The sequence below is a fragment of the Catharus ustulatus genome, chromosome 3, assembly GCF_009819885.2.
Source record: "Catharus ustulatus isolate bCatUst1 chromosome 3, bCatUst1.pri.v2, whole genome shotgun sequence".
Classification (NCBI taxonomy): Eukaryota; Metazoa; Chordata; class Aves; order Passeriformes; family Turdidae; genus Catharus; species Catharus ustulatus.
Genome location: NC_046223.1, coordinates 35,363,037 through 35,384,087, shown reverse-complemented (window position 1 = coordinate 35,384,087; position 21,051 = coordinate 35,363,037). Strand labels below are relative to the sequence as shown.

Below are 21,051 nucleotides of genomic sequence, written 5' to 3'. Positions count from 1 at the left end.
TGCCCAAAGTGCATAATAGGTATTAGCAGAGGATGTTACTGAAAATAGTCAATTGGGACTCAGTAAATGAAGACTGAAACCCCGAGGCACAGAAATAGAGATGAGAAGTAGCCTGTGTGAAGTTGAAATGTCAAGAGGAAAACTTCCCTGTGTTCCTCAAACCAACAAGCAGTCTAACCTGTGGCTAGAATTAAGACAGAATCAAGAATATGGAATTAGTTGCATCTACAGTACCCAGTTAGAAACGAACACTTCTGCTTAAGCCCAGGTATGAAAAGTGTATGAGGTGGTGATTTGTTTTTGTCTGTTCTGTTCAGGAGGAGCAGTTAGAAGCAGTGTTGTCAGCTGCTGTGCAGACGGGTTCTTTAGAACTTCTGACAGGATGCATTAAACACTGGACTTCTGAAGGTAATGCTCCCTACACTGTTTTTATATGGTGTCTGTTTTGGTTGGCAATTGTGGCTTCATGTCTTGTTTTCTCTTCTTAAAGAGCAGCCAAGTTCTGCTGTAAATTTACGGTTTGTTCTTGAGTGGACGTGGAACAAAGTGATCTGTACAAAAGATGAGCTGGACCAAATCTGTGAGTACTGGTGTAGTAATTTTTGAAAGCTGGAGTGATTCTTTGTAAAGGATCTTCTTCAGTGCATGCTCCTGGTTCTTGAAGTTGTTCTTTAAGTCTCTTGTGGTTTTTTGAGTGTCCTGTGGATGTCTCTGCTGCCTGATGATTGAATATTTCTCCTTGACAAGGTGTTCCTCTGTTTGACGGCTCCTGCAACTTCATTGACCCACAGACATTACAGTCCCTTCAGCACTGCCAGCTGCTTCTGAGCAACCTCAGCACAGTCCTGAACTGTTTTCTAACAGAAGCTCGAGAGCTTACTGAGAGAGGTTGGTGAAAGCACTGCTAGGTCTTTGGTCTGCTTGTTTTGATTTGGAAGGATGCTTGTGTTGTAACTGTGGAGACAGGAGCTGTTGTTCTTTTGGATGGCTGGGAGAGAGTCGGGTTGAGCTAGGAGGAGAAGTTTAAATCTGAGCAGTTGGGACTTTGATTTAAGACACTGAGTTGAGGGGAGCAGCTTGTTGTGGAGTTGATGAGGCTGGGTAAGGGAGGCTACACTGATTTCAGCAATGAGCTGAGTAAGCTCATGGGTGGCAATGAGTGTGGTAATGCTGAGAAGTGTTCCTAATTGTTAGCTAGCAATTGATAGTTGTGTGCAAATTGCTGGGAATTATAAAGGAAACCAAAATGTGTAATGTTTAAAGCAAGTTTCATAAGTTTTTTTTTTTATTCTGATTTTATAAATTCTTGTTAACAAATGGAGGGAAAAAGAGGGCTGTAATCTGTTTTGCTGAAGTAAAAATCTCTGCTAGGTGGAAAACAACTGTCTTCTTCCTGAGTAGATCTAATAGATAATGCTTTGTTTTTTCAATTTTAAATTTAGTGATTCTATTTCTTTGTAGTGATTGGTTTTTGTTTTGACAAGTGAATGATGTTTTTTTCCATCAAAGTCATAAATGATCCAGAGGGACATCTACAAGTTAAAATCACTCCACCCTGGATTTTTGTACTTTCAATTTGTTTGCTGAAGGAAGCTTTGTTAGGAGAAGAATTGCAAAATTGAAATCATCTTAATGCCATTTTTTCAGGTTTTTCAGACTTGACAAATAAGCAGGTGGTAACCAGCCTCATTTCTTTGTATGCACAAGTTGTGATCTGGTTCTGTCGATCCAGTCTCCTTCCTGAGGGTTTAGGTAAGCAGAACTTCTACCAAAACACTTGAGGCTGTTTGATTTCTGTCTGTCTAGTCCAGTTTTAGTTGAAAAATGTGGCCTTACTTCTTTAACTTGCTTTTACTTTATCACCTCTAGATGATCACATGCAGTTGTCTAGACCTTTCTACAATTACCCCCTGATTCAGAGCTACTACACGGGTCATCGAGAGAAACTCGAACGTTTATCAAGGTAAGACTCAGAGGAAATCTCCAGAGAGATGCCACTGTTAGACTGTGTGAGAGTGTTACTTTTGCAGTTAAAACCCTTTGTCTGCACTTCCTTGGCATTGCATGTAGCAGAGCAAGAAAGCAAACCTGGAACCCAAACCTGCAACTCTTCTCTTGGATTTGTGCTTTGGTCTCCTTAATTAATGAGTTCATTGTGACCTAAGGACTGTCTTTCCTCTGACTCAGAAATGTGTGCCACTGAGGGTCTGGAATGAGTGTTTTACTGTGTCCAAGCCCTTGCTCTCTTTTGTTGCAGAGGAAAATGGGATTCTGACTGCTTGATGATTGATGGAATGGTTTCCCAGTTGGGAGAGCAAGTGGAGAAGTTGTGGCGGAGAGATGAAGGCGGCACTGGGAAATACCCACCTGTTAGTTTACATGTGAGTGCTGTGTTCACTGAAAACTCCAGCAGTGGTGCCCTAAAGGCAATGGTTCTAAAAGACAGGAGCATTCAAAACCTTTCCATCTTTCATTTCAGGCACTGCTGGATCTCTATTTGCTAGAAAGCATTGAAGAAAGTGACAAGCATGCAATTGTATCCTTTCCAGGTTTTGTTATTACTCCTTCAGTGTGTGCACATAAATGTTCTTATGTATTTGTTACCTGTGTGGTTAACATCACTTTCATTTATGCCTCAGAGTGTGAGTGAACAAATTTAGAATAAAGTCCTAGACAGACACACTGCTTAATTTCTTTCTAGATTGGAATTTTTTTATTTCTTTCTTTAAATGTTTTGTTACAAAGTCTCTTCTCATATGAGCAATATATTCTCTTAAGTTATAGTCAAGATAAAAACCTCGTTTAGTTCTTCCCAATTTTTAACACAGTTACCAATGTTTTAAGGCACCCCTATTTGTAGCATGAGACTGCTTGTTAGAATGGTGCCTTAAATGTACTGTTTCAGAACAAAAGGGTTTGTAACAGCGATTTTCCAGTTGCTGATTTTTTGTCAAAATCATTTGCTTCCCAGCCTAGCTGATAGTGTGTTGTCCTTTTCGTGCAAAAAGTGCAGGCACACAGAATATTGAGCAGAAGCCTAATTTTTAGCCTGCTGAAACATGCAGTATTGCCTTTTTTGTTTGTTGGCTAAACAGAGAAGGGAGCCTGGAGAGCAAAGGGGTTAAAAATGGTTGTAGTCTGACATGAGATGTCAGATGACATTTGGAGTGAGGGATCCACATGCAGTTCTAAACACAGTTTCAATCAGTCAGTGCTGAGTTGCATTGTAAGGGCACCATAAATTGTGTTGTTTTGTGAAGTCAGGAAATGGGGAAAACAAAACAAATGTAGAATTTGTTTTCTTTAATACTTAAGCATTGGATGATAAGTTGTGTTCAGGGTCCAACTTTGTTTCGTAGCTTCACTGATGGAAGTAGATATAACAGCAGTATATAAACACGCAATATCTGCCTTTTGATTTCCTTACAGAAATCCACAAGTGTTTCTTTCTGCAATTTTTTTCAGAATGCAGTTTTGTGAATAGGACCTGACAGTGTATATAATGGGTTGTAATTGCTTAAAATGGCAAGATCAATACATTAGGATTTTCTGCTTCCTATGATTTTAATGTTACTATGTTTTGCTAAGTTTTACATAATACAAGTTTTTTGTCTTAGCGATTTATTCACCTTAATGAGATACTCTCAGACAATTTACTTGCTGCTGGATATCATGCATTCCTTTCCAAACAAAACAGAAACTTCAATCGACTCCTTTCCAACTGCCTTTGCTATCCCTTGGGGTCTTGTTAAGCTGATCCAAGGGTTTTGGCTTCTAGATCACAATGATTATGAAGTAAGTATGAAACAGTTGAGTTAGACATGCATTGCACTGCAGTGCTGTAATTAATAAAAGTATTTTAAAAAATTGGTTCTTAGGTATAAGGAGCTGTTGTAGAATTAGAAGCTTTTTTTGTAACACTGCTCTGACATCTTCAGCAGTAAGTTAGGATTTGAAATTTTGGTTTAACTACTTTGACAGGAAATTGATTGAAACAAAGGTGTAGTCAGCACAAATAATGCTTAATATTTGACTTTTCAAAGCAGTCTATGGTTAGGTTTTCAGCAGTCTGGTTGGACACTGTTTCTAAAAGAGTGTTTTGTGTACATGGAGCATGGAAACTGTGATGGTAGCAGGAAGACTTGAGACAAAAGACTACAGAAGTGACTTTTCAACTTAATAACTGTTCTTCCTGATACTGAATATTGTTCTTGCCTCTGTGTCAATACAACCATTTTTTTAATAGTATATGTTATTTAGTAGTGTATTTGTAGAAAGCGATGTCTTTACACAGGGTTCTGTAAACTTAGAAAAATCTGAATTGCTCCTCTTAGAGCATTCACTTTGTTCTGTATGGTTGATTTTTTATTTTTTTTTTCCCTGCAAGTGCTGAAGAATTTTTACTAGTTTGTCCTGGATCAAGTAATTTGTTAGTCAGACATCTCAGCTTGTCTAACCCACATCCAGCCGTGCTGCAGATAGTTTTGACTGTGTTTGTTGCCTGGCTGTGTATCTGTGGTAACGAAGCTGCTCTCAACTTGTCCAGAATGCCCTGGCCCTGCTCTTCCATCCAGCTACAATCAAGACTGTGTCATGGCAGCACATGAGGATAGTTCAGTCCCTCATGTGCCAGGGAGAGCACAGGAAAGCCCTCAGGTACATCCAGATGATGAAGCCGTCGATGTCCAGCAGCAGTGAAGTGCGGCTGTTCCTCACCGTGCTGTTGTCCAATAGGTAAGGAAACGTCCCACTCTTTTGGCATTCAGATATTGAGAAATGTGAAGAGCTGGTGATACAAATGGGGCTGTCCTCCATTTCTTTTGATCTTTGAATGAATGCCATCAGTGTGGGGCATCTTTTTGGCTCCAGTGTTGCCATTCCTTTCCATGTCCAACACCTTTGCTGCAGGTGCATGGTGGAGGCTTGGGGTCTGTTGCAGCAGCACACCACGAAGTTAAACATAGAAGAGCTGTTAAAGCACATGTATGAAATCTGTCAGGAGATGGGGCTCATGGAGGATTTGCTGAAGCTTCCCTTCACAGACACGGAAAAAGTGAGTTTGGAGAAGAAACAAAAAAATCTTCACTGTCTCTTTGGCAAGAGAAGAGGCAGAATGGTAATTGCTGTTTGAAATGTGTTATTTCTCACAGGAGTGTTTGGAGAAGTTTTTACAGACCAAATCTGGTGCTCAGAATCATGAATTCCTCTTAGTCCACCATCTGCAGCGCGCCAACTACATCCCAGCACTCCAGCTGAATCAGTCCATGAAGACCAGTCTGACGGTAAGCGTAGATGTCCTCCTGAGTGTGAAATTCTGAATTAAATGTTACAGACCATAGTTGAGTCCAGTTTAAAAAGTTTGTTCACATCTGAGAAATAAATATGTATCTTGTCTTTTCATTCAGTTCCTCAGATCCGTCTGTCATGTATGGTTTAGGTTACGGACTTTTTAATCTTACTTGTTTCTGTGGAATGAAGAGTGTGTTGTATATCATGTCTTGTATCTTGCTTTTACCCAAGAACTCTCCAGATGCTCCACCGGTAAAATTTACCTTATGGTTCTAGTTGTGAGTTTTGGATTTGTTTGGTGATTTTACGTTTTTGTTTTTTCAACTAGTCTTCCTTGCACTTGTCCAAAACTATCAAGTGAAATTGGTGTGTGCTCCTGGGTGGAACTTGGAACTTGCTGTGCCTCTGTGCAGTGGATTTGTTCTCCTTTGTCTCTAGAGCAAATTTAGGTCTTAGTTAGAAAGGGCAAAGATAGCTCTGCGCAATGAGCTTCTGGGAAATTGTTAACTTCTTGCTTTACACATTTCGTTTGTCAGAATGATCGTGATCCTCGCTTGAGAGAGAGAGCAGTTGTCAGAAATTCTCTGCTAGATCAATATGGCAAGATCCTTCCCACAGTTCAAAGGAAGCTGGCAGTAGAGAGAGCCAAGCCGTACCGTTTGCCTTCATCAGTCTTAAGAGAAGGTAATTTTAGAGAAGGGAAATACGATGTGCAGGCAGCCATCACTTTGATTACATGAGGCTGATACTTTTCCCTCTTGCTTTACAGTCCCAAGGCCAAAGCCGTTATCAACAGCAACAAGACAGGCTAATGCAGGAAATGTGCATACAAGAGCAACGTTCATCAGTAAAGTGTTGTCCAAAATTGGAGAAGTATGGTTTGGAAATGAGCAGAAAACAAATATCTCACAGTATGATAGGTAAGCAGCCTTTTATAAAAGTTAGTCTTGAGCTATGTGTTTGGATGGCTTGGTGGAGAGTGTGTGATAATGGGAATGAAGGAATTCAATTTGAATTGTGTTAGGTTTTGGTGAGAACATTAGGTTTTAGTGAGAAGATGCACATGAATAAAGCATTGTTTTGCTTTTTTGCACATACAGTATATAACTTCAAAGAATCAATTCATCATAAATAGTGTTTGGAGTGTTTTTCTGCTGTGATAATCTTTATACAAATACATGCATTTACATTATGGGAAATTTGTTTACAGTGTTTGAGACAGCTGAAACTCAAACTTTTTTCACTACCATGAAACTGTTGGTGTACTAACTTTTATAGACTTGTTTGTGTGATCACATAGTAATCTTTTACCAGTTTCTGCTTGGTTATTTAAAAATAAGCAGAATTGCAAAGAGTGGAGAAGAGGCTCATAATTGTTAGGTGATTGTCCTACATGGGATGTGGTTAAATAAACTTTAATTCTGGTATAGCTGGACTTTGAGGGAGTGAAAATCAGTTGTGTTTTCATTTTCCTTCTAGTCCTAGAACCACAGAGCCAGCAACCAGTACACATCCTCTCCCTGGTGCAGAGTTGCCTGATGCATTTCTTGGGACACCTATTACAAAACTTTCTCAAAAGTGCTCAAGGTATAGTAGATCTACAGACTTTATATTTCAAAATGGTGTTGTTTATCATGTACATGCATGTGCATGTGTGTTTGCTTTTTTGGTTTACCAAGGATTCTGTTGCATTTAGTTTTGTATCTCAAAGTAAAAGTGAACTTAGGGACAAAATTACGTGGACAATTTGAAATGGTCCCTGCATTGAAATGCAGATGAGTTTTCTGCACTGCTGAGAAATAGATCACTTGTGCAAACTAAAATTGGGGTATTCTAATGTCAGAGGTAGGGATTTAGGAAATGGTATGAAATGTAAAGAAATAATGGAAAAATGCCCCAAGTGCCTGTCACTTGTTTATGGAAATGATAGACAACCCCCACCAGTGAGGCTGTATTTCTTGTTCACGGAATGTTTTTGTTGTGCATCATCTGAGATGATGGCAGCATGCTTTTTTTCATTTATTTTTTGATGTTCCTAGTTTTAATTGTGTATTTTAACAGATTGCTGGATTTGGTGGTTCGTCCTGTTCCATCCCGGTCTGTGGCACAGGATGAGAGCCAGCAGTCCCCATGCAGGGCTTCTACTTCTTTTATGGCATCCAGCCCCCTGAGATCAAAACCACATCACTCCAGCTCCCAAAAGAATCTGCCAAGAGCATCAGAGTTGAATTTACTAGAAACTCCTCTTGTAGTCAAGGTTTGTATTTAAAAAAGTCAGTAGCAAACAACTAAATGAAAAACTTCTGAGGTTTTTTTAAAATTGAAATCACCAAAGTATTTAGTAGAAATGCTCTAGATTGAAATTTTCAGTATGCATGTGGTTATTGTATACACAGCCCATTTGGAAGCAGTAAGTTGGGAACAGTTTTTAAGCAAGGAACTTCACTTCCCAGCTGATTGCAGTGGACATCTTGTCCCATAGCTTTGAACTAAATGTATTTTCATTGTGTGGAACAATTCCATTTTTCCACTTTCTTATGAAGTACCATCTATATCAATGAACTGGTTTCATCCTCCTCTTTTGAAACCCTTTCAATACTGTAAACTAATCTGAGATAAGAACAGCTGAATGCTTCTACATGAAGATGTGTAGGTAGTTTTGCAGAGTGTCACTTCCTCTTGTGTGCAACTGATTAATTAGTGAAGAAAAAGCTGTGGCTGTAGCTTTGCAGAATTGCTGTTAGATGCAGCAACTGAAAACACTGTTATGCAGAGTAGAGTTGAAATTGTGTGCCTTTTATAGAGCAGTGTAGGAATTGCAAAAATTAGTGGGGTAGGAGATAACCTTGCAGAAAACAAGATGTCATGTCCTTATTTTCTGAAGAAGTAATTTTTAAAAATAACTTCTGTTTTGTTCACGTTAAAAAGACAAACCAAGGGAATTATAAAAAGCATGCATTTTTATTTTTAAAATGTTGATATTTTTGGAGAACAGCGCAGAGGCAAAACTTCCTGCTGCTATAAACCCAATTCGTAATTCAAGCTAATTTAATTTTTTGTGATTTATGTAAAATCTTCTGTTTTGGAGATTTAACTGATCTTAAATTAAGTGGTTTTATTTCTTTTCCTAGAGAGCTAAAGTTTTGGCCGCATCTTCTGGTTTTCCTGGATTTACTCCTCAGTCTATTCTCAGGTCCAGCCTTCGCACTACGCCCCTAGCAACTCCCTCTGCATCCCCAGGACGATCAGTTACTCCTCCTTTACGAGCAAAGGAGCCTAGAATATCTTTCAGGGAAGAGAGCTCGCATGCAAAGTGGACTGTTGGGGTAAGCTGCAGTTAGTGAGTTTTGCAGATAATGCTGTGATTTCATTGACTTGAATTGAATTGAGAGTTTGCCAAAACTCCTTATACTGAGAATCTGGATTGTGAATCAGAATGGCAGAATTTGGTAAAAAAAAACTGTGTTGTGCTAGACATTCTGTATCATGTTCTTGCAGGAACATATTCATAACAAACATCAGGGACTGTGGTAGGTTTTATTCAGATGTTGTTAGAACCTCTCATTGTTCAGAATATTAGTTCACCTTTCACCTGTACCTTTTCAAATGGTGGTGTTGCAGAAAAGTAAGGAATATAGATGGAACCTCTTGTTTGGCTTTGTTAAATTTTGCAAATTGGACATCTGGAAAAGTAACAAAAGTCATAAAAATCCATTGACGTTCAACCTGTCTTTTTGCATCGTTTGGTTTACTTAAAAGATGGTAAAAAGAGACTCCTGATGAAGAGAACTGTAGTGTTTTGTTCTCTCAGTGCTAAAGTTCTCAGGTTTGCTTCTTGCATTGCACCCGGGATAGCATCCATGTAGTTTTCAAGTGCAGTGGATCCATCTGACCAGCTGTGTAGCTGGATTCTGTGGTTCAGCCCATCAGGCAGTTGCTAGAATAATGTACTCAAATCAGGGGCACAGCAGAGGCATGTGCTGCTATTCTATGTGTGAGTAGTTCATGTGTGTTACAAGGAGCTTCTCAATTGTAACAAGGTGTGCTCTCTCCTGAATGACATTCTTATTAATATAAGCGCCAGATTAATTTACTTGTTCCATGCTGCAGGCATAGTTGAGCATCAGCATGTTTTCGTAGTGCATATGTGTTGAAAGGGCAAGCATAAAATAGAGAAATCTTGAGTTAGGATTTTATTAGGCAAAGCTTTGTCTGCCTGCAAACACCTTCCTGTAAACCCACTGAAGAGTCTTGAGATGACATTATGAGCAAGACTGATTTAATCTTAATTCTTCAATGTCGTGGAAACTCAATAAACAATCTAAAGTGTGATTAATTTTTACACTTGGTCTTAAATCTAAGATAGTGCTGGAATGAGAATTACTTTTTAATTGCCTCACTAAGGGGACATGTGTAACTTAGAAATATCAATATTTGTTGGTTTTTTTGTTTTGCTTTGACAAAAAACAGACTCATGTCGCTGATCTGAACTTTTTTTTTTAGGTGACAGAAGATGATAAAGCACTCTTTGGAGCTTCATCTGAGCAGCATCATGGCTTGGTGGAGGATGCTTGGTCTGAAAGTAGAGCTAAACCAACTCTGTTTACTCTGAGCAATCCCGGGGATGATCATGCTGAATTGCAGGGGTCTTCAGAAAGCATACCTGGAGATGATTTGGAGAAGCTGGATGTTAGCAAGGAAAACAGTAACTTGTCTGTGAAATCAGACCAGACTACTTTGGAGTATCATGATGCAAAATCACCTGGTGATTTTGAAGATGATGTCATCTTTATAGCTGCTAAACCAGGTAATTCTTCCACTGAAGAAACTGTTGATGTTCAAGAATTGGACAAAGAGGAAGAAGGTGAAATGGTTGAAGATAAACCTTTCCAGATGAAACAATCAGATCTTTCAGGACGAAGAAAAGAAGCAGGTGTGTTTCATCCTATAATAGCCTAACTTTATGAATTTTTCAAATTTCTTCAAAAGATTTAATTACTGGCGAGGGCTGCCATTAATGATGAGTTTTCACAAACACCCTAGGCTTTTAAAATTGCTGCTATGTTTTAAGTCCTTTTTTAGGTATCCTGGACCTTAAGAAAGTTTACTTTCCTTGGCTACCTTTTTTTTTTGGTGTAGTTGCAGCTGAAAGGCTGCAGCATGGGAGTTTTGAAAGGGATACATGTTTGAAACTTTGGTTTCTGGTTATGCTTTAGGTGTACATCTATAACTTGTAGGAGTTTTTACATTGTTTGACTAAAATTATGCATCAGGCTTCTTGTTCTACTGGAAAGAAGAGCACAGGCCATCTGTGCATTTGAAGTCTTGGTAGCATTATTTTTTTAAGTCCCTGTCCTAGATGAAATGCATAAAAGATCACTTTAAACTCATCTGAGCAGTTTAAAAGAAGTGATGTTCAGTGCAACAGGGCAGTCATCCATCTCTTCCTTTTTGTAGGATTTGTGGAAGAATCAAATGCTGAATGTCATACCCTTCCTGAGCATAAGTTGGTGTTTAAAGCTGCTGAGGCTACAACTTCTGAGGCTGGAAATGAGGGGTGAGCTTATGAAGTAGATACATCTTTAGGTTCACACAGCATATAGCTGTGCTTTTCTGTGTTTGAAAACTGATTTTGACCTGGGATTAGTTCTTTCCTGTGTTCTTATATGTAAGGGCCTGTCTATTCTGTTCTGTCTGTGAGCAAAAGTAATTTGGCATGAATGTAATGCATACTGACTAGCTGTCTGTTTGAGCCTTTTTTCTCAAATCATCGCAGAGCCCAGAGTATGATGATAAAGACTTCATTCAACAGTCCTGTACAGACTTTGTGAGAGTTACTAAGCAGATACTGTGAACATAAGCCCTGTTTTTTTCTGAAAATTGTGTAGTTAAAAATGAATCCTGAGATTCCTGTAACTTCAGTGGGTTTGTTACGGAGTTTGAGTTCTTTCTGATAGTATTTTTTACACTTATTTTCTGTTTTCTGTGTGTGCTCAACTAGCATCTATTTGTTTATGGAAAAGGGAAGCTTTTCTCTCATCAGATGCTTTAAAAGCCACAACTGCTGAGTGATAAAGACAGAATGTCAGCAATGTGAGAGCCCTTATTTTCAAGTGGTAACTTTTACCTCTACAGACTTTTGTTCAGTTGATTCTGAACCTCTGTTAATGTAATTGCCCTCTTTCTACAGAAGACAAGTACTGCATTATTCTGTGATACACCTCTGTTATATTATTATCTAGTATTGCATAGCTGGAAAGAATGTTAAGTACTTGATTCATTGCATAAAATGTGTTACAAAGTGAATTGCAAATTGAGTCACAAATTGAATGTGTTGATAGAGGAATTTCTAATTTTTTCTTGTATTTTTTTTGCTTTGAAACGTGAAGATTTTAGAGTGAGAAAGTAACTTGTAAAGCTCTTAAAGGTTTTTTTCCAAGCTTTATGATGAATTTCTCTCTTTCTTTTCATGAAGTGAAACAACCTACCAGAAATCTGAAATGACCTCTTCATCAGAAGAAAAAGCCATACTGGTTGCAACAAATCCACAGCTTACTGAATCCCCGGAGGCAGACAATGAATGTATGTACCCTGTGTTAGAGTAACAGAGCTCCTCAAATGAAATGTGTAGTTTGCCATACCACTGTAGGTGTCACAGGTTGAAATAGTAGTAGCAAGTTACTGCTAACTTTCATTGAACTGTAGAAAGAACACCCTCTTTAAAGAAAGTCCTTGTAGAAAGTGCAGGGTGAATCTTTTTGTTCTTGATCAAAGTATTGAGATACCGTAGGATTTGAAGTAATATAAGTAGAGATCAGTGTTTATTTTAATGTTGTGCACCACTGCAGATTTGTGTGCCATGGGATCTACTGCTTGATTTACTGTTTTAAAAGATGGTGCATCCTGAGTATTCAGACTGAAGCAGCTACCAGTGTACCTTTCCAGCCATGTTTTCCTCTTTTTTCTCCCTCTATAGACTTTAAAGTTGATTTTTTTCCCTCCTTCTTTCTGGCTGTGGGGCTGCATCCTTTACCTGATCCGTAGTTGTCACAGTTTAAACCCTGTTGACAGCTAAGCCTACACAGCCATTCACTCGTTTCCCTCAGGTGAATGAGGGACAGAATTGGAGAGCTAAAGGTGAGAAAACTCATGGGTTGAGATAAAGACACCTCAGCAAAAGGGGAAAGCAAAAGTCTTGCGTACAAGTCAAGCTAAACATCTCATTCACCACTTCCCATTGTCAGGCAGGTGTTCAACCATCTATAGAAAAGCCATAAAAAGACAAACACCAAAACTTCGAATGTCTCCTGGTTCTTTGTTCTTTCACCTGCCTTTTATGCTGAACATGATGCCATATTTTATGGGATGTCAATTGGGGTCAGCTGTCCTGATGTGTCCTCTCCCATCTCCTTGTGCACCCCAAGCACTCACTGCTGGCATGGTGTGAGAAGCAGAAGAGGCCTTGGCTCTGTGTAGGTGCTGCTCAGCAGTAGCTAAAACTTCCCTGTTATCAACATTGCCTTCAGCACAAATCCAGAATAGAGCAGTACCAGCTACTATGAAGAAAATTAACTATCCCAACCAAAACCGTCACAATAGTTCTAGCTTTTGGAGAAAGCGCAATGTATGTGGCAGGATGAAAAAACCGTATTGTTGACTCTTGCTAGCTCTGTTACTACTTTTTGCTTAGACTTATGTAATTTATATAAAGATTAAGGTAAAATTACATAAATCTCTTCTAGCTGTGATAAGTATCCTTGACAGTGAGGACATGGTCAGTACTCAGTCTGAAAATCACCTTGAGGACAAGTGTGTGGATTTACCTGGAGAATGTAACCCTGAAGTTGAAGAAAACCCTGTTTCTAGCAATCCTCCAAAATCTGAGGAAATTAACGTAAGTAAACTATTTTCCCATTTTCTACAAAATAGAAAATTGAGGACAGACGTGTTTTACTGACACTCATTAGGAGACACTCAAAAATGTATCTGTTTCTTGAGCTGCTTAACACAAGTAAAAAACCTCAGTGTTGTAAGGGCAGATCCACTTTTCTCTTCTGCATTTTCTGTTTCTGTAACATGAATGGAACCTGTTAAGACTTAGGCCTTTGAGAGCAAACAAAACCAAAATAAAAGCCTAAACTATTTTTAAACAGCTAGGCATTAATTTGATTTACTTGAATTCAAACTTTTCTATTTTACTTTTAAAAAGTAGTTTTAATGTTAAAGACAACAAGAAAGTTACAGGAGTGCAGCTTCTTTGCACTGGTAACCATTTACCAAATGACAAAAAGATGGCAAAAACTCAGTTATTTAGGTGCTTAGGATCTGTACTGTTTGCTCCTTCTTAACATAAACAATTCCAAATAATGAGCTCATTTTGGTGTCAAGATATTTCTTCAAGAGATGGAGGTATTTATAAAGTATATGCTATCTCATGCAATCCAAGTGACTCCTCAAAGTGTAGTGTTGTTGGATGTGATACCTTGCCAGTCCGAGTGCTGCAGTCAGAACTACTGTGACTGAAGCTTTAAGCATTGGGGACCCAATTGTATTTTACTCCGTTGGAGGCAGAGTGAGTCACTCTGGCTGTGGAGCAGTGCAGAGGGCACTGCAGTGGGTTGATCACTGCTGGTTGTGTGCACACCTTGTGTTGGAAAACTGCTCCTGGTCATGGGCAGTGCCAGATGGTCAGTTCTGAACAGAAATACCAGAAACAGAGCATGTGAACTGCACACAGGGACTGCTCTAATCTCTGTGCCTCAAATATATAAACTCCCAGCTGTAGTACAAAAGCACATTGTTTCACAGTCAGGGGTGATCTTAAGGGCACTGTCCTCAGTTTCATCTAGCTCAGTGTGAAATTAGTCTGTTTGGTATTGAATAAAGTATTAACAGACATTTTTATACCTTAGGTTATAGAAGATACCTCAGAACCAGCACCTGAAACATCACCATATAGTGAGCTAGATCCATCAAGTGATCTTCATTATAACTATGAAAATATAGAACAACAGTTTGCATATGATTTGCCTGATAATAAAGAGAGTGAATGTGATGCAGCTGAGGGAGATGGAGACGTTTTTCTATCTCAGAGTAATTTTACCTTAGTTTTGGAAGGAGAAGAAGGGGAAGCAGAGATGGGAGAACCTACATCGGTAGATGCTTCTAAACCAGATGACACAACAGAAGAAAAGCCTGTGATCCATTTAGGAAATACTGAAAGACAGGAGCATGTTACAAACTCAGTGTCCACTGTAACTGGTGATCAGGAATCTCAAAATATTGCAGAGTCACTCCCATATGTGCCTGAACCTATTAAGGTTGCCATTGCTGAGAACTTACTGGATGTAATCAAAGACACAAGAAGTAAAGAATTTACATCTGAAGTTGTAGAACAATCTATTCATGAAACCATAGGTAAAAAGGTAACTAGATTCCAGAAGGCGAAAGCTCCCTTAACACCTGTGCTAGAAACAGTGGGAGAGGAAACCAGCAGACATCACTATGGCATTACTCCAAGAACACGCACAAGGGGACAGCGGAGCAGAAGTCCAGCTGTTCTGTCAGCAGGCACTCAGCAGCTGCTGAAGACAGACAGCCCAGCTCTGCTTGGACTATCTCCTCGGAGAAGTACCAGGCGAGCAAAAGAAGCATCTGAGACTCCCAAACTCCAAACAGAGGAAAATGCTCAAGAGGAGCAAATACCTGTAACACCTGTTACTCCTAGGAGAGGTAGGAAACCTAAACTGTCTAATTTAGAAAAAACAGAAAGCAGCCATTCTGATGCACAAACCTTGTCTGATAGTACACAGCCTGTTACTCCCAGAAGAGGATCAAGGAGAGCAAAGGAAGCTGCATCTGTGCTCCAAGAAAGGGCTAATGAGGAAACGCCTCTTGCTGAAGGCAGCATTATTACTTCTTTCACTTCCAGAAGGACTAAAGGAGGAAAAAGTTCAGCTGGAAATCCAGAAGCTGGCAAGACTGACACTGATCATAAAGTAAAAACAGCTGTCAGTCCTAGTAGAAATGCAAGAAAATTGAAAAGCATTAATTTAGAGTTTACTGAAGAGACTGTCAAGGATCAACAGGTGCAGCTTAGTGACCAACTCCTTTTACCTGTGCCACGTAAAAGAGGCAGAAGAAGAAAGATTAGTTCAGAAGTTTCAGAAAATTCTGATCTTGATGTGTCTAAATCATCACTTGCTCAAACAGAATTTAAACTTCCTGTCACGCCTAGAAGAAGTGCTAGGAAGGCGGCACAAACCCCCTTGGCAGAGCCAGAGCCTACCTCTTCTCAGGAAGACATGCATTCAGGTGTGAAAGTAGAAGTCCTTGATACTCCTAAGAGAAGAGCACGAAAAGTGCCGCACGAGAATCCAGAAAAAGTGGATACTCATGAGCAAACTCCTGCAGAGCCAAATGAGGAGCCAACCACACCCAGGACTACAGTAAGGACAGGGCGTCGGGGCAGGAAGAGGAGATCAATGTCCGAGGAGACCTCCCAAGGACCTGGTGGCAGTCCTTTGCTGCTTGAAGACATAAACCCCTTAGGACATGGTCAGACATCAAGAACTCTGACAGATCGTGTTACTAGAACCAGATCCCGCAGGACTGCCATCCAAGAGAAACTGTCTGTTGAGGAAAATGAGGCTTTCCTTTTCTCTCCTCCTCTCACAAAGCTGACAAAGAAATTTGAAGGTAGGTGCACTATGTTTACGTGCAAAATGGGGCATATCCTCTTCTTTAAACCACAGAAAACTGTGAGGATGGCTTTAAGTATTGTAAAGAATGTAAGCATACAAAAGAAAAAAAAATTGCCAAGAGGCAGTTATCTTTTGGCTTAAGTCTGTGTGACTGCCTGCTTAGTTCTGGTAGAAACAGATTATGAAGCTGATCTAAGCCGTGAAATTAAATTTAAGCTATGTTTCTGTAAGGAACTTAATTTCTGTCAGTTCTCAAAAACCAGATATTATTTGTGAATATGTGATTGCCGTCTCTTCCCCCCCAAATAGAGAAATAAAAGATGTGTGCTTCCAAATTCTGCTCAGTTTTCAAGTTCAGATGAGCCGCATCTTGCAACAAGCCATGCAGCTGTTTAATTATGTGATTCTTTTTCGTGAGTGTTTACTACGTCAGTGAAATTAGTGTACACAGCAGTCTTTTAGTAAGAGTACGTGATACAATTTTTTGAGATGTGTAAAGACTGTTGTTGACTCTGGAATATATCTTTGATTATGTAGGTGCAGTTAAAATCACTAGACTGGCTTAGTTTTGTTTCACTATTTATGATAAAAGAATTAATCCCAAGAGGTGGTTAGTAGGGGAAAAAGCCCTTTGCATGGAATGTTTATAAAGCTGATTGGATCTTTATTTTGGGAAGCTCTTGTGCTCTTCTTTGTCAGCTGTAATTTAATATTACTGTCCCTCATGTACAGTGTATGTGCATGCTAACAATGCATTGTCATTTTAGCTGGAAAAACAGACCATCCTGTGCAGTTGAAGGATTTAGACCCGGATTTATCTTCTCAATTTGTCTTTTCACCCCCTCTTTTGAGGTCAAGGAAAAAAACTGTAGCCAGCATTTCCCGAATTGTGAAAGAAGCAGTAAGTAAAAACTCCAGTTGCCCCATATTCTTGATATTAATTCTGTACTATTTTTTGAGATTATGCCTTGCAATGCTTTCCCTTTTTTATTGGAAACATAGTTTAAAAAGCTTTAGATGAATCAGCTAAAAATTGTGTTGTTTTTCTTCCTGCAAACTAGTCAATTTTGAATCTATGTAAATCAAGAATTGATAAATACTGCTTTGCCTTTAACAAAATGCACAGTAGCGCTCTTTAAACTTACTTGGTATGTTATCTGTTAATTTCAGAATTTTAACTTTTGGGGTGGTAAAATAATTAGATGTGGAAGGTTTGTACTTTTGGAAATAACTTTGGCATGATTTCTTAATGAAAAATACCATTGTTATTCCATAGAAGTCTAAGAACTTGTTCATGAGTAACATTTTTGTTCTCTTAACATAGGAGCTTCCAGCTAAAGAGGAAGAGGATACCAAATCCATGGAGTCTGGAGGAAAGCAAAAATTGAAGAGAGGTAGAACTCCACAAATGAAGAAAGCAAGCAAGTATGAAATAAGTTTTGAGCAGTTATTTGTATTTCTTAATGTGATGGTGATTCAGCTGTTAATTACCTAACTGCTTCTTCCTTACTTGGCTGTGCAGCTCTTCTCTCTCTCCCTCTATCAGCCTGTCCAGCTTACTGATATAATAGGCACCTTTCCCCCATATAAGGGTTTGGTTTGGTCATGGAAATGGAAGAGGGAGGGAATAGGGAAGGACAGGTGGATACTAATTGCAGTGGTGACATAGCAAGGCTCTTTATTATCTTAAGCCATTTTTGAGACTACACTCTACCAGTTTAGTTTCTCACACAAGGTGGGAAGTGGCCAGACAATGAGTAAAGGGAATGAAACCTACTTTTTTGCCTTGATTCTATTTACAAAGAAGCCCCTGCATTTTTTTAAATTGATTTTGGAATTCTATGTCAGTTTTTTCTTTTGTTAAATACTGTTAGTAATGAAAAATGGATTTGATGCCTGTCCTTCTTTTCAGAACTACAAAAGAAGGTACTTGGTCACCTCCACCAGTTGAAATAAAATTCATCTCTCCTTTTGGAAGTCCAGTGGATGGAACAAAAACTAAACAGAAAGAAACTACAGAGGCAGCAGGGAAGACCCTAAGAAAGAACAAAAAAAGACTGTCTAATTTTCCAAAGCCAGTTGTGCGCCGGAAGATGCTGTAACTGTTTTTTTAAGTTTATAATGTACACCACTGTTTGTAAAGTCATCAAAATTGTGTGAATTAGTAAAAAGAAGAAAAATCATCTAATTTGGAAGAGATAATTTATATAAATTATTGTAAAATTTCATAAAAAAATGGTCTTCAGTAAGTAACTCCATATGGAGTGTGATTTCCTCAGTCAATGCAGTTTTTCTATTTTATATTAAGACTTCATACATTTATATAATATGTAAATACAGCTTATTTTAGGAATGTTAAATAAAAGTGTATACTTCTCAATGTGCTCACTGTCTGTTAGCTTTTTGAGGGAATATTGGGTTGAATGACCTGTATTGTTCAGAACTTTTAATGTTGGCTTGTGAGAGTTACAGACTCTCAAAAGTGATTCCTAAAGCTTTTTAAAAGTTAGTTTAGAATTCCTATACCAAGTAAACATTTTAAACATATAGTTTTAATTTTAAAATTGTTTGACCTTCTGGCACAAATAATTGGACTTAGAATACAAACTGGTAATTCCTTACATTCACGGTTAAGTTGTACTGTATTGAAGTCAGAATGTAAACAATTGTGTTTTAAGCTGTGCAATATTTTTTTTTGTATTTGTCTTAAACTTTGGGAAAGCTGCTCTTTAGTTCATAAAACCAGATCACACCTCAGATGTGTCATTATTTCTTTCAATTTGTTGTCAGCAAAAAGTTAACTGTACAGGTGGTGTGATGCTTACAATAGCATATCAGATTTAAAGGGATACTACCCAGATACTTTGAAATTTGAACCAAAATTATTTTCATAATATGACTGCTACTATAATTGAAATACTTACTGTCTGTAAACATGCTTTGCAGTATTTGAAACCTTCATATCACAGCACTGAAAACGTGATGGTCAAGTCTATATAATAGTCTGAAAAAGGTACAAAAATGTACAGAAATCTTAGTTACAAACCGTATTTTTGAATAATTATTTCATTAACAGTCTTGGCTCAAGTATATGTCCCTATAAAGTTTCAATTTGTATAAATAAAGTCACAAACCTATTCTTTTAAAAGCAGACATGGAAGTACTATTTTGATGTGCAGTCTTTTAGACAATGGATTATTTTTCTGTATGTTAATTTATATATGAATGCAACTTTGAAGACTACATAATGGTGGAACCTGATATTAAACTTTTCAATTAGTAAAAACTACTACAGTTATTTTAAGACATAAGTTATTTATTAACTAATAACTTGTACATAATGAATGTATTAATAACAGGCTAAGCTTTTGAAAGAAGATTGTTCTGGGGCTGTGATTTTTCTGTCTCAGAACAGATCATTCTAGAGAAGCAATTGCATGCACTTGAGTATTTTTCTCTTTGGGGAAGTATTCATGACTGAATGAAAGCTTAAAAAAAGTCAAATGTTTAAAATGTGAAAGTGGCAGTAAATTAAGACCTTTGAGTCAAGTCAGTAATTATTTTCTCTGTGTATTTTGTACTTGAACGACTAAATATGGTCAAAGAGGAAATGGAAGTTTAGCAATATTTTTTTATAGTCACATTACACAGAAGTGCAGTGAATAGCTCAGAAAATGGGGTAAAATGTTAAATTTTCAGAATTGGAATAGAATACAGATGGCAAATTTGACTTTTATAGTGTGCAAGAGTATTTATAAAATACTCTGATTATTGTCAGATGGATTTGACTGATGAAATGCTAGTGAATATTACTTAATAGGGTTTTAACACATTTCTGTCATTTATACTTCTATATATGTATATTTTTTGTATGAAAATTAATTAGAACAAATGAAAATACAGCATTAGCTGATTTTATTAGTTTTTACCGTCTATTTTATTTACACCTCAGCTAAAATATCCTTATTTCTTTGTGCTTAGAAAGAAAGCAAGCAACAGCAAAAACAATTGGTATTAAATTTAATAACTTCCTAAAGGTTTGCAATTTTCCAGTAACTTTTTACTTGAGAGGAGTTTTAATTATGTGTTGAAATATTTTACTCTTTTTTTCCCCCTTTCTTTGTAACTTGGATTTGGTGCATAGTTTTCCAGTGCTGACCAGTTTTCCCGAGGAGCAGTTTGAAAAGGAGCGTGAGCATAATGTGTGGGAGTGGGAGCTGAGAAATTTGAAGGACATAGAAGGAAAACCAGACATAGTGACTGTTTAGAGCCTGAGAAAAGGAAGAAGCTGGGGAGCAGTGTTGAGGTGCCAGCCCGAGGATGGGTTTATAATGAAGTGGAGAAAATAGACTTCATGTGGGTGCTTTCTGTGTAGGCTTGCTACATGCGTGAAGGATGAGTGGAAAAGATTTGCAGCTGTTTGCACATGGATCTGGGAGAGGGAGAGTAGCAGTGCCAGAGAAGGGCAAGACGGGCCTGTGAGAGGACGTGGGATGCATGCAGAAAGCTGTGGGGGCATAGAGCTTCAATTTTCTTGCAAACAAGGTGAGAATTTCACAGGAACTACTCTTCATTGCTAAATAGAACATTCTGAAGTTTTTCTGCAGGAAAATAATTCCTTGAAGGATGTATGTTTTTATCCCCTAAAGAAGTGCTGGATGGCTAAAAGCTGAAGCCAGTTTGTTCTGTACCTTTGGGGTGTAACCTCACAGAAAACTCCACTAGAAGGTTGACCACCTTGGGGTAGCAGAATCTTAGCTTTCAAGAAGCATAAAATGGGGAGCAGTGGCAGATCTTATTTCCAGGAGAAGATATTGGTGATGGGAGTACAAATAACATTAAGGGCTGCTGTTAAGAAGGTATTTTGTAAAGAAAATAAATGTTATGGTGGAAATGCTTCTCTTGAATTACCTCAAAAACTTTTTTTCTTCAAATATTTATAAACTAAAGCTGATGAAAGTATTCATTCCAGGTTGTAGCACAAGGGAGAGTTAAATCTATTTTACTTTCAATAACCACTCAGTGTTTGAAGTGCTAATTGATTCATGTTGACTTTGTT

At 38.2% G+C, this 21,051-nt stretch overlaps 1 protein-coding gene across 2 annotated transcripts in view; it reads left to right on the top strand.

Annotated features, from left to right (window-relative positions):
* Window positions 1-20,890, top strand: part of LOC116994622 (protein ELYS-like) — a 42,321-nt gene extending 21,431 nt beyond the window's left edge. For both annotated transcript variants that reach the window (XM_033056463.1, XM_033056465.1), the window contains exons 13-36: window positions 318-408; window positions 491-580; window positions 748-888; window positions 1,648-1,752; window positions 1,870-1,963; window positions 2,258-2,381; window positions 2,480-2,536; window positions 3,649-3,795; window positions 4,547-4,734; window positions 4,909-5,053; window positions 5,151-5,282; window positions 5,826-5,973; window positions 6,059-6,209; window positions 6,769-6,876; window positions 7,351-7,546; window positions 8,421-8,615; window positions 9,793-10,222; window positions 10,747-10,846; window positions 11,765-11,871; window positions 13,032-13,183; window positions 14,202-15,987; window positions 16,760-16,893; window positions 17,317-17,417; window positions 17,905-20,890. In XM_033056463.1, coding sequence (XP_032912354.1) covers window positions 318-408; window positions 491-580; window positions 748-888; window positions 1,648-1,752; window positions 1,870-1,963; window positions 2,258-2,381; window positions 2,480-2,536; window positions 3,649-3,795; window positions 4,547-4,734; window positions 4,909-5,053; window positions 5,151-5,282; window positions 5,826-5,973; window positions 6,059-6,209; window positions 6,769-6,876; window positions 7,351-7,546; window positions 8,421-8,615; window positions 9,793-10,222; window positions 10,747-10,846; window positions 11,765-11,871; window positions 13,032-13,183; window positions 14,202-15,987; window positions 16,760-16,893; window positions 17,317-17,417; window positions 17,905-18,094 — 5,112 coding nt within the window. In that variant the 3' untranslated portion in view covers window positions 18,095-20,890. The remainder of the gene's footprint in view (window positions 1-317; window positions 409-490; window positions 581-747; window positions 889-1,647; window positions 1,753-1,869; window positions 1,964-2,257; window positions 2,382-2,479; window positions 2,537-3,648; window positions 3,796-4,546; window positions 4,735-4,908; window positions 5,054-5,150; window positions 5,283-5,825; window positions 5,974-6,058; window positions 6,210-6,768; window positions 6,877-7,350; window positions 7,547-8,420; window positions 8,616-9,792; window positions 10,223-10,746; window positions 10,847-11,764; window positions 11,872-13,031; window positions 13,184-14,201; window positions 15,988-16,759; window positions 16,894-17,316; window positions 17,418-17,904) is intronic.
* Window positions 20,891-21,051: the final 161 nt, after the last annotated feature.